This window comes from Amphibalanus amphitrite, unplaced genomic scaffold, assembly GCF_019059575.1.
Source record: "Amphibalanus amphitrite isolate SeventyFive unplaced genomic scaffold, NRLGWU_Aamphi_draft 001406F_arrow, whole genome shotgun sequence".
Lineage (NCBI taxonomy): Eukaryota > Metazoa > Arthropoda > Thecostraca > Balanomorpha > Balanidae > Amphibalanus > Amphibalanus amphitrite.
The window spans coordinates 88,943-105,717 of NW_024882899.1; the positions used below are offsets into that span (position 1 = coordinate 88,943).

The following is a 16,775-nucleotide window of genomic DNA, read 5'->3' on the forward strand; positions in this document are numbered from 1 at the left end:
GGACCACTTGTCATGACATTACAAACGACAGATTCGAAACTAGAGCATGCGTCACCGAAATATGTTTATTGTTTCATTCGTTACATCACTCATACAACTCTGGCAGCAATGATTTTGTCATTATTTATGTGACAAATATATCCCACATCGTTACCACACGCCCCAACTCAAGCGTTAGACTCTAGCCCTCGCCGGACCTATTGGTTTTCTACATACGCGCCGGCCGAGGGGGGGGGGGGCGGGTACGACCCCCCCCTCGCCGTTTCGCCCCTGGTGGAGCTAGCGCGTCGCGGAAAAAACGAGCGTGTGCGCCGTTACGAGACGCAGAGATTGGTACCCGATTTTAAGGTCCTAGGTCAACCGGTGACCTCTGAGGTCAGGTCAAGTGCCCCAAGGTACGGTTCAGTTTTTGGTGGATAACTTCGCAAAAAACGGCCGCAGAGCGCCGATTTTGGCAGCATCGTGTTCGCCTCGCTCAGGCGCGTCGAATGATATACTTTTTGTCCGGGTCAGGTCAACTTGGGGTGTTGACCTCAGGTCAAGGTCAGGTCAGCACCCCCAGGTCACGAAGTTGGTCGAAAGAGGTCATGTCGCATATCATTCGATTCGGCAGGCCTTCCTGAGTCCAATAGTGGCTTTCCCGACTCGCTAGCTCAATTTGATCAAGAGTTATTGACGAAAAACTAATATGACCTTGATGACGTCATAAATGACGTCACGAAAGGTCAACATTGCAAAAGTGACGCATCTAACCTTGCAAGGAGTGCATCAAATCACGATTCTGTGTGCTTGAGATAGTTGGAGATCGTTCCCGGCGCCAGAATAGCAGTTTTCATTTTTCCCCATTGACTTATAATGGTGAGGTCACGAAAATGACCTGACCTCATATGACCTTTAGGAAAAATCCGAGATATACAAGTTGTGGGACTCATAATGGATACTAGATCCTGCAAGTTTCATTTCCCTGTGACATCTCCACTGGCAGTGAGGGCGTTGCGAAGTTGCGACATCTGAAGACCGTGCAGAGGTTCACTTATGACGTCATAGGTCAGTGACCTGACCTGACCCAAAAATGCGGTTGGTGTCAAAAGATCCGGCTTGGATCAAAGGTCAGGTATGCCAAGTTTCAGCTCTCTATCGCCAGCGTGTTCGGAGCTATCGCGAAAAAACCTATGGGGGGGGGCGGCACCCGCCCCCCCTCGGCCGGCGAGGGCTAGAGATTGTCGCAAAACTCCGAACGACAAAGATCTACCTACCTATGTACATAGATTATGTCTCTACCTCATTCAGACACACTGCATATGCTCACTCGTGCACCTACACACATATTTTATTGAACTAAGATTAGGTTTTATTCAACCGAACTCAAAAATATGTAACTAACCACTTGACCTTCACCAATACAACCTTCGACATGTCTATGTTATGTTCCTCAGCGCTACTGATGTAAAGCATTGCCGAAGCCCGAAAGTAGGAACATCTATACCTACATAAGCCAAAATAATTAGCTGACATGTATCAGCTGGAGAAGCGACGGTAGCGAAACGACGGAGGATATGTTTACTCCCTAAAGGCGTTAACATATCCCCTTAGGTGTACGGAGTATCCCCTCTGCCACCATGCCCGCTGCCCAGCTGACTCGGGGGTTGATCGTTACACCCGTGCTTAGTACAACACCGAGTACACGCGGTATGGGTGATTCCAAACCCCCTCGGACGGCAGCCGGCGTAACAGATGGAGGTACACTGACGACTGACTGTCCAGAGGATGCCGTTACCGGTGAGAAAATCCTCCTGTGGGGGAAGAAAGGGGTTAGAAGGGCGTATTGTGGGAGAAAGAAGAGGGCAGAAGCCACCTAGAGGTGGACAGAAAAGCGATTTGAAAACACTCTTGTCTGACAAGTCATTGATAACTTGTCGGTACGTTTATTGGCCGGAATCACACAGAATTTGTTTGCAAATTGTCATATTAGGCTTTATAGAAAGGTCGTTTTGAAGAGTACGGCCATTATTACAGAAACAGTTTGAGCCGTCGACATAATCCAATACACAGCATGGCCCTAGCAATCAAACAAATACTCTCGGCTAGACCACACTCATCAGTCATCACCAAGTGTCTCACCTTGCAGAATATCTCGTTGGCTCCGCACCGCACCAGATTTGTCTTATTTAGTGGCTCGTACAGGCCCAGACAAGGGTCACGGCCGTTAAATTTTGTCCACCGAAAGTCCAGCGAGCAGCTAAAGCAAGTAAGGTTGCCATAGCTAGCATCCCAGATCTTGTAATCTGAGGGAGATGGGGAAGGAGGGAGAGAGAGAGAGAGAGAGAGAGAGAGAGAGAGAGAGAGAGAGAGAGAGAGAGAGAGAGAGAGAGAGGGAGAGAGAGAGAGAGAGAGAGAGAGGGAGAGAGAGAGGGAGAGAGAGAGGGAGAGAGAGAGTGAGTGAGGTGGTAATGCTTCGTGGGGTTTGCTTCTTTACACAAAAGGCAGGAATAAGTCGAGAGTGAGACACATTGTTACATTGTTGCACATCCTACTTCTCGTCATTGATGAAATAGGAATTGAAAAGCTTGAAGTAACTGAAGTTCATGTGTAGGTAAGCAGCTCCGGTATTTTTTCGTTCTGAGAGGTTTAACGTTTTTAACGGTGGCGAGAACTGGAGGGTGACTTAGGACGTTACTGTACAGCTTGATAACTGAATTGTCACTCACATGTCAATGATGAGATAAAGCCAAAGCATATCAATCCTATGACACTTTTCAACAGCTAATGCCGCGTTCTGAGATACATTCTGATTTTTTATTTCGCAATAGTGAAAAGGAAAATACTGTTTGGTTAGACAAATATTGTTATTTATTTTGCTGCTGAATTCAGCCAAGGATGCCTTTTTACGTATTCGGTAGCCATAATGGGAAGTAACAAATTCGAACTGTATCATCAAAAAAAAAAAAAACCATTGAACACCGTAGAACCAGTGGCACGCTTCTCATGCCTTCACATTGGAAAAATAAGTAACTTACCTCGCTTTTTGTTTTGTGCCAATGACGTTGCCACCATCCAGGATGCCAGGCATAAACAGATGATGTAGACCCTCATTCTGCCTTTCCTGCCGGATTTCAGTGTTAGTTTTGTGTTGTTTGTTGATTCGCTAACACCGTCTTGTGGGGCTGGAATAGCAGGGTGTTGGGGTTGACAGATTCTGTCGGTAATAGAATGGTGCATAAATGTTATAGCAAGAGATATCAATCGTGTACCAACTTTTTTCGGTATAACGATGCCAAACCGAGGCAAAATCTGTATTTAAGTTGAGGGTCGTATGATTACCCATGATTCCTAATGGACCTCGAGTCTACTAATAAAAAGGATCTCTCTCTCTCTCTCTCTCTCTCTCTCTCTCTCTCTCTCTCTCTCTCTCTCTCTCTCTCTCTCTCTCTCTCTCTCTCTTTCTCTCTCGATTTTTCTTACCTTTCACAAGACTCCTCCTCTCTCGATTTCAACTCACTCGATCTTCACCGCTTGCAGAACAATAAAAAAAGAAATAGCATTCAAGCGCTCCAAGCTAAATCCAAACCTTCACCCGCTCTGCTGAGGTCACAGGTCACCTGACCCTGCAGCGGCACTGGCGACTGCTGCCCCGGCAACCTCACGTGATAGCCTCAGGGCAGATAATGAGCCCGTCCCGTGACGCCGCGCCTATAAGGCTCACCTGGCCGTGCTGAGTCTACGGAATATGGCTCCTACGGCACTGGTCGATACGGTGCCACGCCGCAGACTGGAACGGGCGGGTATGTTTGCAGAGGGGTGTTAGAAGCCTGTTAGCCGAGAAATGACGGCGTCACCTGTCCGTGCTTCTATCCTCAGGATACTGAAATCCTTCTCCACGCCACAACCCCCTTCCGGGCTGGGCAGGCAACTTTATCTCATGCGGGCTGCTCCCTTGGAGCGGCACCGCTGCTCCTGAGGGAGCGCACCCCGTAGCCGGGTGCAGTGAGTGCCTTGGGGCTGGGTGGCCTGTCCTCTGGACGGGCTCAGCCCCGGCGACTCACTAGGGTGCCTGCCCAGACCAATGTCTCCCCCTAATTCCTATCATCCTTCCGGCTCTGCAATGGTCTTGTCGACCGAAAGGGCCTAACCCAACAAAACAAACAAACAAACAAATGACGGCGTGTGTATGCGGGTGATACATTACAGGGTGATTTTTTTTTAACTGTTAAAAAGTAAACGTCAATGGTGGTCCCTAAATCGAAAAATCTTGTGCAAAAAAGCAATGCACGTGATAGATAAATCTGGGACATTTTGTATGGTGTCATGATTTGTCCCTTTTAACCGAAGGCCTCGGCCCCAGTGGAGCCTGAAAATGTCCCACCAATCGGGCACGCATGGTCCACCGCCGTTCAGTAAGGAACGACACAAAACGATGATTTTGAAGCATTGAGGCAGTTCGAAGCATACGATCATCAAGGGGATACCTCAGAAAGACGTTAAATAATGCACGAACAAGCTTGTAGTCATAAATAACCTTCAAACGGTCCATCTGGCGTATGTGCATCCTCTGAAGAATCAGTCTTCAGGGAGAAACAAAAACAGCGAATCAGACACCACCAGGGCCGCCAGTAGCAAAATCCTCGACCTGCCCTTTCTAGACTTCTAGTTTTTGGACCCAGGTATGGCAGATATAACAAGAAAACATTGGAAATATCTGGCAGAGCTGAAAATGGGTGATAGGAACCTTTTCAGTCCGCCTAATGAGCATGGGAGTCCATGGTGCTGTTCAGCACGTGCTCAGGCGGGCTGATTCGTGTCGGTGAGAGAGGGGGGTAACTTCAAGCACAAGTAAAATACACGATGGACGTTCCTTCACATCGTGTATGCATGAAATCAAAATGTCCCAGAATGCTCGTCATGCTGGTATATAATTTTACAATATATATTTGCATTTTGACGCCACTAAACCTCATTACTTTTTAACAAGTAAAAAAAATCACCCTGTAGTTACTGGCTTTACTGGAATCGGATGTCAGTCTGTTTGTATAAATCATGACGATATTGCATAATGGATGTCACATTTTTGTTAACGTTAAAAGGTTATTTAGCTGAAACTGTCCATCGTCAAATCTCCATACAAGCATCCATTCGGAATCTTTCGGTGATAAAGTGCAGAGGCGTGGATACAATGAGCAATGCGGCAAAGCATGTGCATTGCGCAGGTGGATCCTCTTTATCATGTATTTCTTCCGATGTTGAAGGAAAATAAGTAACTGCATATCAATATCCATAGGGGCCATGCGCCATGCGGCACAGCATGATTCAGGCGTTGACTCGTAGAGCCATCTGGTGGCAAGAGTAGGAAAGGAACTACCCTGCTCTGCGGCGCAGCATGCTGCAGGCGCCCGACACGTGAGCCATCTGCTGGGTGTTTAGGGAACTAATGGGCAGTGCGGTACAGTATATGTTTCAGGCGCACAACGCACGAGCCACCTGTTGGCGAGATTTCAAACTACTGCGCTGTGCGGCACAGCATGCTTCAGGCGCTGTATACTAGAGTCACCTGTTGGCGAGAGTTAATACTACTCAGCCATGCGGCACAGCATGCTTCAGGCGCTGTATACTAGAGCCATCTGTTGGTGAGATTTGATACTACTGAGCCATGCGCACAGTATTCTTATTGCTGCAGGCGCTGAAGGCACTAGCAATGTCTTGGGTGTTTTGGAAACTACTGAGCCTTGCGGCACAGCATGCCCAGGGCGGCGTAATCGAGAGTTATCTGCTGGCGTAAGACGAGTTTTTTTTTTTCTCCTCCGACCTGTTCGGTTTGACCGCTTTCTTTTTGCCAGTCACATTTTCTGACCAATGACCGAAATACATACGTGCCTTATGACTTAAGCCGCGTTCCCACTACGACCGTTCAACATCGTAAAGTAAAATAACGGGAGAAAATCGACAAGAACGGCAAAATCACAACATGCATTTTTACGATCTCTGCCGGTGGTGGTGGGAACCGGGTATTTGACACGTGTTTTCGGGTGGAGGCATTTGCAAGGTTTTGAAGGTTTGCTCCCCATGTTGGTTGGTTGGTGAGGTCGCCAAAAAGTTGAACAGTGTTCAACTTTTTGAACGTTCTTGAAGGTTTGTGCAGATATTAAATGACGCTAATAAGCATTTTTAGGCAGTGCATAGAGCAGGAAGCCCTTTTTGGGAAGTTTCTTGATATTCGAAGTGAGAGGACAAGCAGCAAGACATGAAAGGTGGTGCATTTTTGCGGATAAAAGCTACATAACTCTAATTATATACATACCTAGATGTAGGCGAGCGCTAAGTGGCGATGAATAACTTAACTTTTCGGCAGGTTTACCGTAGGTCTAGTGCAATTTATTAATTTACCTACTTATGACCTCAAGCGGCCGGCCACTCCTCGTTCAACACACGCAGCTTCCGCCGTCGGATCGTCACTGAGGGCCTCATTCGACTTTCGAGGCTCAAACAATCACAGTGTCTTCTGGATCAAGGCCATCTGGACCGCGCCATGTGATTGGGACGACCACATGCGAAGCATGCGATTGTCATTGGGCTGTCTGGTCCTTGTTATGCACATCGCATGCGACTCTTGAGTGAATGATCCTCGCTATGTCAGAACAGGTGCGACTTGCAATTCATCTCCCTCTTTTCGTAGCACCGCTCCGGAACTCAGAATCTCGGAGATAAACAAAGTAGCCATCCGATTGCGCGCCAGCTACCAAGAGTTGCATCGTAGATTCAGGTAGACAGGCCTGGGATCTCAAACGTTAGACCAAGTTCTCCTCTGGAAGACCACTGCATTGTGATGCCACGCCACACTGCAGAGCTGTCAGACAAACGTCGACAGTTGCCACCATCTGCTGTGAACCGTTGTGCTCGAATACACTCGCTTATCTTCATTGAGCACACGGTGTCAGTTTCCTTGCTGAACTCATTCGTGTTTTTCGTCTGTTCGGTTGAGGATATGTCCTCAGGTGGACCAAATGGTGTCTCGTAAATCCGTTTGCAGGACGCACACCTGATGTTTTTGGTCCACAATGAATTGCCACAATAATTGCCTTCATACAATTCTAGCATCGCCTGACGAGATGGCGTGGTCACATGACGATGGTGACATGAGCTGTGACACTGCTGTAAGCTGAATGCCGGCTCAGTATACTTGTACTCGTATACCTAAATCGCTGAACCTGTGTCGGAAAATTCAGTTGCATTGCAGCCTGCTTCAATTTGCTAAATGTTTTATCGAGGATTGCAATAATAAACTGTTAAGAAATCATCGGAACTTGCAGTTTATCGGTTACAGCTTCCCGAAGGTATTCACAGCAACACCACAATGAGTTATATCAACTGCACACATTTTCTCTTCAAAAGTCAATAGATTGTCGTTATCACAGCTGTGAATGCTTTTCGCTCGCATTGTTGATATATTTTCTAATGCTCGCTTGCTTTTAACACGCTAATAAATTTAAAAGGTTTTCTAATTTTATCATTCATTCAGTTGCATGGGATCTTTTACCACGTGAACTACCTATAGGTATTCTAAACTTTTTTTTTACAATAGCTTATTGTGCCGATCCCTCCTTCATCATCGCTCCTCTCAATTGGCTTTGTCCAAGCCGTTTGCCGATGTCTTACGATGTTTCCCCATCTTGCCCCGTATACCAGATCTAGGGAAGTGTTCAACTTTTTTAGAAAAGTCTCTAGATCAACGATCTCGTCCGTTTGCTCCCGTTCTTGCAATTTACGATGTTGAACGGTCGTAGTGGGAACGCGGCCTTATGAGCGTGGTGAATCCCGAAGTGAGTCTCTTCTATACTAAAATTTCCTCGTTATTTGCGCTATACAACGGGGCGTAATGGTGAAAATCCTGAAGTGGACCTAGTGCAACGCAGGGAGTCATCTAAGAGACCGCGATTCCAGCGCCAGTGTAGGCAGCGGGCACCATGGCAGCTTACAGCGACGCTTAGGCTCCTTCTTGTTCATTTCCCACTATGGCAAATTCTTCTACATTATCAATTTGATTGTATTTTGCCCTCAAGTCACCGCACTCACTCTAAAGAAGGTTTCGATCACTAAACTTAGGTACGACAAGTAGGTAGTAGGTACATTTCACCGCAACACTCACACATCACTGCAATCAACAATCAATTACACGCTTTTCAATTCAATACCTAAATCCAATCACGAAACTGCTAAGCTCAACACGCGGGCCCTCAAAGCGTCAAGGCAATTTACTTTTCACCCATTGTCACCAATCAAAGTGTATATGTGACTTATCCCTATCGCCACCAGGGAGATAATCAACATTTTTCCAACATGTTGATTGCATGTTTTTTCTAACATCTCATCAAATTCTCATTACGCCGTCATATCCCTAAAATATTTCCAAATGCAATCACTACCGTCTACCGTGCTCTGCGGAGACAAGCTAACCTAGCGTCCCTCTCGTATCTCCCTAAACCATCTCCAACGTCATCCCAGAACATGTTCCGTAGGACCATCTGTCACTCCTTCATCCTCCTCCAACCACCTTCCCTAAATATTTCAACTTTTTACAACACCTGTCTAACATATCTCCAGTCTCCATCACATCTCTCCACCAAATATCGACCATTTCTCCATCAAATATCGACCATTTCTCCACCAAATATCTACCGTTTCTCCACCAAATATCCATCATTTCTCTACCAGCCCCTAACCATTTCAACCAGTACCAATATCTCTACAGCATCTATCCTCAATCAGACACTCTTCCGCCACTTCTCTTAGACATTTCCAGCATGATTGAATCAGTTCGATCATCTTTCTAACATATCTCCACCATATTTCTCCACGACATCTCTGCAAAGTCTCTCTCAAAAGCCTATGAACCAGGGCTGCGTAGTCGGAGTCGGAAATGGTCGGAGTCGTCGAAATGATCCGTAGTCGGAATCTTTTTTTTGGAAATCGGAGTCGGAGTCATCCGAATATCCATCACCTCTGCAGCCCTGCCAGGTTTCTGGAGTCGGAGTCGGAGTTTGAGTCGGTGGGAGACAACAGTTCTACCCGGAGTCGGAGTCAGAGTCGGTTTTTCAAAAGCAGGAATCGGAGTCAAAGTCGAAGACACCGAAAATCTATCGGCCCCGTAGGCCTGCTCTAAACCATCTCAACCACTTATAATATCAATCAAACACACCTCCGTAACATCGAATCCCTCCGGCAAACGTCCAGCATCTTAGTCCACCACTTCACTCTTCATCACTGCTTTCCACTGAGAGGAAGTCTGACCTCCTCCCCCACTTCGACGTCCTCCATCTCTTCCAGGTGACTGAGATCAAGCTCATGATGTAGGTCATCTGGATGGATGTCATGGTGATCTTCAGCCTCAGGGTGGATCATCATACGCAGCATAAAGAGGGCGTGCCGGAACTGGTTGTGGGTCATGTGACTTCCCATCCAGCCGATGGTGTACTGTGGGGGAGAGAGGGTGGGAGGTCACGTGACTGGAGCTTGTTGTGGGTCATGTGACTTCCCATCCAGCCAATAGTGTACTGTGGGGGAGAGAGGGTGGGAGGTCACGTGACTGGAGCTTGTTGTGGGTCATGTGACTTCCCATCCAGCCGATAGTGTACTGTGGGAAATGATGTGGGAGGTCACGTGACTAAAATGATTTGTTATGCCTATCTGCAGGCTCAGGTTATGTAGTACCTTGGTACCTAAGCAAAAGTTTACTCGGGAAAGTGTGAGTAGCGGGTAGAAGAGAAAATTAAATGATCTTTCACATGAATTGCATGTATGCATGTATAAATGCTAACACGCTAAGACTTTGTCATTCTGACATCAACCAATCCTAACATCTAGACACAAAATGATACAAAATGACACAAAATGACACAAAGTGACACAAAGTGACACAAAGTGACACAAAGTGACACAAAGTGACACAACACGGTACAAAGTGACACAAAGTGACAAACCGACACCCTCCATCTCACCTGAAACAGCACCGAAGTCCTGTTGAACACCATATTCAGGTGCAGGGTACACCCGTCATCCTTGAGGTCCTCCACTTCAATTCGGAGCTGGGGGCGCAGCCAGCTATCTGCGTCCATCGCCAAAACCTTACCGGGGACGTAGTCGGTGACGTTTAGAAGGATGTAGTAGGGTCCTAGAAAAAGACGGGAGATATCAGGGAGGTGTTGGTAGAAAATATTGATACGCTGGATAGGTACTTGTAGTTATATAAGCTTGTAAGGAATTATTCTGGAGTCATAAGAAATAGGTTACATGCTTTTTGCCTACTTACAAATGGATTTATGAGAGGAGTTATATACTTTTATCTGCACTTCTTGGTTTGCTAGATTAGCTTGATTAGCTTGATTTGGAAAACAAGTTAGAAGTAGAATAAATGCAAAGGATAAGACGTAGACAAAAATGGCGTGTTCTTACCGAGAGGACCAACGTTAAATTCTCCCAGGAACGTTTTTCCGGGCGTCATGAACCGGGGGCCGGTGGGACGGATGTCGCGGATCCACTGGAACCACTGAGAACCAATCAGAGAGCAGATTGTGAGACACTGGGACAGCGGCAGCCAATCAGAGGGAAGATTGTGAGACACTGGACAGCGGCGGCCAATCAGATAGCAGATTGTGAGACACCGGACAGTGGGAGCCAATCAGAGAGCAGATTGTGACACAATGGGGTAGCGGCAACCAATAAGAAAGCAGATTGTGGGACACTGAGACAGCGGCCACCAATCAGAGAGCAGATTGTGAGACACTGGACAGCGGCAACCAATCAGAGAGCAGATTGTGAGACACTGGAACAACTGTGACCATTTATCACTCAGGTAACTAAGAGCTTCGTCATTACGTAAATGGCTAAAATATAGCATAATTTAGAGCATAGGTATGCGACCAACATCTCTAAACTAAATTGTTGAATTTCACAGAAATACGTTTGTTTCACAACAAAAACCTGCATACTACATCGAGTGGTCACTTCTACACAAAAAAAAATTACTTCACAACCTCCAAAGAACGCAAAAGTCAATACAATCACGGCGTAATAACTCATATTAACCTAAAATGTTAAGCAGTCTTTCCTTAGAGAACAAATCTGGCCAAACTGTTTCTTTACTCACCGTACTTAGCATGGTCGGCTTGCTAACATATTCCATCATTTTGTGCGGCTTCATTTTGAATTTGGCGTAATCGTGGGCTGCCATATCTCGTGGGTCGCATTCAGACTGCCACATTATCGCTAGCAGACAGGCCAGCGCCGATAGGCCATAGGCTAAAATCACCTGAGGAGAAACGAAACACGCAATGTGATTGGTAGGAACCTGTGACGTCATCAAAAATATCGTTTGAAAATGTTTTAACTATGCCAAATATAATAATTTTGATTAGCACTTATCCGCGTGAGCTCCGTTCACATTCGCTGATGATATTGAAACGACATTATGAATGAATAAATGTTTGTTAGCATTATTTCGAATGAATGGGTTACAAGGTTTCTGCAATATCGTTTCCTCGTTGTAAATGATGTTCCATCGTATGTCATTTTCACTTAGTTAGCTATGCAGAAACCTCAATTGGTCAGAGCTTAATTTCAAATCAAAAGCACCATTACCGACTAAATTATACAAAAAATAGGTACTATCATCCTAGCTGTAATGAATGGGTGTATGCCAACTGCCAAGGTCCAGGTAGTTGACACATGACACGACAAAAAATTGCAATCTCACCTTATCTGAAGACATGCCGGCGGGTTACAGAAGCTCCAAGTCCTGTTGAAGCAGATGCAGATATTGTTTAACCCGTAATATGAGTGGTCTCGAGGACAAGTCCTTCCTTTGACGCTGCTCACTGTACACACAGGACATCCGCTATAATTGGCATTTTGCAGTTCTATAAGTCTCACAAGACCGGCTGTGACCAAAACACCACCCAGCTCATCTCACAGGCCTCACCCGCACCATACAGATCCTTTTAGCTCTGAAATAGTTCTGGCTCACTAGTACTATAACATAATCCCTCTAAAAGATCCTTCAATTCTTCTCCCTTTACTCCCTTACAAATCTGTTCACGCAGTAACAATCATGCACTCTCATGAGCTCTAACTGACCCTTACACCCCTCTAGGATATCTTCTTCCCTGTAGCACGCATACGCTCTCACTCCTGTAGCATACCTCTTGACCCCTGTAACAGAATCTCTCCTAAAATATATGTTCCCACGTTTTGCCGCCCGTATAGATCAGCTCACTGCCTAAACAAACCCCCTTTACCCCTATATTTATGGACTAGTGAGTAGTGGTTAGGGGAGAGTGGGGTGGGTTGTATCAGTTTTTACTCCGAGACCCATAACCTCGTAACTATCCGTGATAAACTCATTATTTCCATACTATCTCCTTCCTTGATTCTTCTGCTTTTTTGTGCAAAGTAACTTTTCCGCTACCTCTACCAGTTTTTCTTCTACGGTCTGCCGAATAGAGCAATGTTTTTGATACAACTTGCCCCATGGCTTGGGTGAGTTGTATATACATGGTGGGGTAATTTGTATCACTAGGTATTTCACGTTTCAGGGAGTGTGCTTGCTACTGGTTTTGAGCATAACAACATTAAATGGGGCTAATACAATGTATATGCTCAATCAAAGGCTTCACTTTTATTAGACCAAACATAGGTCAATGCAATCCGAACGAAACATCGAAACGAACGAAACATCAACAGACTAGATGCAAAAGTGGCCCGTTAAGAGCAAAGAAGCCAACACATTGTGCCGAAATGGAACGAGTATTGACTAGCTACCTACAAACGCGAGACAAGGCTTAGCTTTCGCGATCAAAAGCAACATGCCCATACATACATACATGTTACAACATACCCCACCCGGCTCTGATACAACATGTACCTCGGCGCCATCTTGGAAAAAACATCCTCGTGCTCAAAAACAGCGGACAGCTGGAGAAATCCATTTTCACTCACGCAGCCTTAGAACCTACCCTCACCACCGCTACGGAGATCTTTCAAATTCGTGCACATCTAAATGCCCAAAACACACATTTTCTTGCAACTCATTTTTTTAGAATGACATTAAAAAAACATAAAATCGGCTCTCACCCCGAGACGCGTCCACCCAGCCACACGACAGAACAGGGAAAGATGGCGCCCGGAAAACCTCGTCGGCTGGTCGTGTCACGAGCGCTATCTATTGGATAAGTTTGGCACAATTCGCCCTGATACAACTTGGACATGATACAACTCTCCCCGCTCTCCCCTACCGTTCCTTTAGCCCCTCTGACTTTTCTTCCCTCTAACATACGTTCTCTCTCCCTCATTCGAATTTCATGCCCCTTTACCAGACCTTCTCATCCCTCTGACACACCTTCTCACCCTTCTAATACACCTTTTCACCCCTCTATCCGCCCCTCTCACCCCTCTAACAAACCTTCTCACTCACTTCTGTGACATACCTCCTCACCCCTCTACCAGGCCATCTCACCCTTCTACTCGACCCTCTTAACCCTGTGACAGACCTTCTCACCCTTCTAATATACCTTCTCATTCCTGTGACAGACCTCACGCCTCTTGCATATTTTCTTACCCTTCTACCAGACCCTTTCACCGCTGTGGCAGACATCATCCCTCTAATGTACCTTCTCACTCCTTTATCCGACCCTCTCACCCTCTAATAAGCCTCCTCACTCCCCTATCTAACCCTTTTATCCGTCCACCCGACCGCATTACCCCTCTAATATACCTTCTCGCCCATGCAACTCACCTCCTCACTACTCCACCAGACTCTCCCTACCCCTCCAGTGACCACTACATGCACTGAACCGATACCCACCGCTGGGCCTAACCGGTGCTTTACCGTCGGGGCAATAAGCGGTGACCAGGCAACCCCTGCCAAAACACAGAGACGGCATCGAAGGGACCAGGATTGGGCCGCAGGCAGGCCCAAGTTTACGTGTATAATGTGCCGTACTTCCTTTGCACGGCATTTGGTAAAATGCATGATGCTACCACTACTGGCAAATGCAAATATGACTGAGTGAAATGAATTTTTGGAATGTTGGACTACGCTGAGCTAGAATGCGTAGAAATGCATTTTGCACTCAATTGCCGTTTATTTCACAGCGGAATTCTGTATTTAGACGTACAAGACGTACAAGTATTTCATAGACGTACAAGTATTTCATAGCTGTTCCAAGTAGCTGTACTTGAGCAAGTGCTGTCATATTCACGGAGTAAATAAGATAAGGCCTGCATGTGTGGTAAAATGCGGACAATAGCTTCGGGCGAAAATCACCGACCAATGTTTAAAGAATTGTACAGATATACGCGAGCAGTTGCAGGGACAAGCTCTAACGACAGGTGCAAAACGCAAGCTTCGGACAGTACAGTTGCGGGGAAAGTTGCGTCTCGACAGGATCGTTAGCTTATCAGGCCATTCGGATCAGCCATTTGAATGCTGCTATAATAATCAGCGTGTGTTGTCATGTATCTTGTTTGTCTTTTTACTTCGTTTGTATTAGGTTTTAACACAATCCATGTCGCAGACAACACATAGCTTGCGATAAAGTCCCATTGCTAGTGCGCCCCGTCACATCAAATCATCATCAACACACTATAGCTTGGCTAGTGCTAGCAACACAAAGCTTGGCTAGTGCACTGCAGCTGGGATTGAGTAAATCTTTCGTCGTGCAGTTGGTAATGTTATGACGCCGTTGCCCTGAGGATATTGATCCAACAGGGATTGAGCCAAGGCTGGTCTACTAACCTAAAACGGACGTGGATTTTGGAATGGGCTGGTCACAAATCTATAAAATATTTTAGCATAGTAGGATTATGTTTAGCTTGTATATGTGACAAATTCTTATTTGATATGTAATATGGAACCGCCTAATCAGGCATATTGTTTGCATCAGTAATGCTGTCCTTTATTGAAATGAACACATTTCTAAGTGTTTTCGTCTCTCTAGCCCGCGCCGTGCTGGGGGGGGGGCGTTTTTACGCCCCCCCTCAGGTTTTTCGCGAATATCTCAAAAACGGCGGCGCGCAGCGCCGCCGTTTTTGGTACACGTGTTCCTACATCATTTCCGCACATGTTGTGAAAATTTCAGACCTAGGCCGTTCAAGGTCAGGTCACCAGGTCACGTCAAGTGACCTTACCTCAGAAAAAGTTCAAAGGCTCGCTATAGCTACACCGACTGAACGATCACTTTGAAACTTTCAGCGATTGATATGAGTAACAGTATGTATAAAATGTGTATCTCGGATTTTTGATATCTGTGACCTAAGGTCAGGTCAATTTTGCGACCTCTCCATTATAAGTCAATGGGAGAAAATTGAAATGCGCCTCTTTTGGACGAATATCGTTCAAAACGCTCTCAAACATCGGTTCATAGGTAAACATGACACACTGAATAGGAAAAATGCACCTGTGACCCCTCTGTGTGCCCCTGAGGTCATCTCAGGTCATGAACGGTCGCCAGCAGTTTTTTGGCTATAACTTTTGATAGAGACGTGCTAGAGCGGTGAAAACACGTCAGATGTGTTCAGCTCGACGATACGGATCGACTGATATGCAACATGACCCTTTTCGGTCAGGTCATGACCTTGACCTGAGGTCAAATTTTCAAAATGACCTTTCAAGGTCAACAAATAGTTCATTCGACGCGTCTCGACAAGAGGAACACGATGCTGGCAAAAGTAATGTCATGGCGCTTATGAGTCAAAAGTTATTGACGAAAAAACGTTTTTCGTAAAAACGGCTATTTTTGGAGTTTTTGCCCTCTAGAGGCTAAACCGTTGACCTGAGGTCAAATCTGAGAACATTACTCAGAAAGGTCTGTAAAAGGGCTATCGAATGCGCTTTTCCGCGGCGCTGTAGCTCTATCGGTTCCCGAGATAGCCGTTGGCAGTTTCCAAAATGTTGAAATAGTCAACATTTTACCTTTGGTGACCTCTGGTGACCTGACCTTTGACCTGACCCAAAAAATGACCGAAGTGTTTTCGTCCTTATTTTTGACGCTCTTTCGATTGCCGCTTACCGCGTGTCGCTACGTGGCCCAGGAGCCGAGTTAGACGGGGAGGGGGGCGTGAAAACGCCCCCCCCCCAGCACTCGGCGGAAAGTTCAGGCCACCAGCACGGCGCGGGCTAGCATGTCTCTTACAAATGGTCAAGGGCAAATATTGTTGACTTTTTCATGACGATTATACCTCTACCAAATATTGTCCCGTAGGCACTTGTATCTTTATAAGATGATGACTGATGTGAATGTGGCGCCTACTCTGTGACTCTGAAACTGTGACCTAAACTCATGACTGTGGCTCTTGTGACTGTGAAACTGTGACTCCAGTGACTCCGACTCCTGTAAATTTAACTGTGACTCTAAAACTATGACTGCAACCGTTGTGAATTCCAACTCCACCAGCCCACAACATACAACACCCTGTCGTGATACACCCCTCCGCCATCCGACTTCATAAACCACCCGGGTCCGGCCAGCCGTGCAGCTCGGATCGCGTGCCAACCAGGTGTGTCGAGCTAGGGCGGTCGATGGGGTATATCGACTCGACCTTAGCGGGGGGGGGGGGGGGCGGTAGACCTGGGTAGGGGAAGGGAGGGGCGCCCTCTAGAAACTACGGACTTGTCACGACTGAGGTCGACAGTCCATTCTTAGATTTTGGGAAGATGGGAGCTGTATAGACTACCTATTATTGGCCAAACAATTATCGTAGCTTACTAAATCATCGATGTCCATGTAGTGGGG

At 46.3% G+C, this 16,775-nt stretch overlaps 2 protein-coding genes across 2 annotated transcripts; both read right to left on the minus strand.

Annotated features, from left to right (window-relative positions):
- Positions 1 to 1,219: 1,219 nt before the first annotated feature.
- LOC122372840 lies at positions 1,220 to 3,764 on the minus strand. Its single transcript, XM_043350444.1, has 4 exons — positions 3,463 to 3,764; positions 3,018 to 3,103; positions 2,122 to 2,285; positions 1,220 to 1,793 (listed from the first exon to the last, which is right to left on the minus strand). Exons 2-4 carry the CDS (start codon positions 3,091 to 3,093, stop codon positions 1,590 to 1,592), a joined length of 444 nt encoding a protein of 147 aa, XP_043206379.1. The 5' UTR covers positions 3,094 to 3,103; positions 3,463 to 3,764; the 3' UTR covers positions 1,220 to 1,589.
- Positions 3,765 to 8,187: 4,423 nt separating this feature from the next.
- Positions 8,188 to 13,814, minus strand: LOC122372839. Its single transcript, XM_043350443.1, has 6 exons — positions 13,778 to 13,814; positions 11,741 to 11,861; positions 11,135 to 11,296; positions 10,441 to 10,534; positions 9,987 to 10,159; positions 8,188 to 9,462 (listed from the first exon to the last, which is right to left on the minus strand). The coding sequence occupies exons 2-6, from the start codon at positions 11,753 to 11,755 to the stop codon at positions 9,250 to 9,252; spliced, it is 657 nt and encodes a 218-aa protein (XP_043206378.1). The 5' UTR covers positions 11,756 to 11,861; positions 13,778 to 13,814; the 3' UTR covers positions 8,188 to 9,249.
- Between the last annotated feature and the right edge of the window lie 2,961 nt (positions 13,815 to 16,775).

Bases quoted from the DNA above. Each gene is read 5' to 3' on its own strand.
- LOC122372839 (XM_043350443.1), bottom strand. The intron at 10,160-10,440 runs GTAAGAACACGC...GTCTTTTTCTAG, and splicing joins ATTTAACGTTGGTCCTCTCG to GACCCTACTACATCCTTCTA. The intron at 9,463-9,986 runs GTGAGATGGAGG...TCTCCCCCACAG, and splicing joins GGACTTCGGTGCTGTTTCAG to TACACCATCGGCTGGATGGG.
- LOC122372840 (XM_043350444.1), bottom strand. From the start codon at position 3,093: ATGAGGGTCTACATCATCTGTTTATGCCTGGCATCCTGGATGGTGGCA. The intron at 2,286-3,017 runs GTAAGTTACTTA...CATCTCCCTCAG, and splicing joins GGCACAAAACAAAAAGCGAG to ATTACAAGATCTGGGATGCT. The intron at 1,794-2,121 runs GTGAGACACTTG...CTTCCCCCACAG, and splicing joins CCAACGAGATATTCTGCAAG to GAGGATTTTCTCACCGGTAA.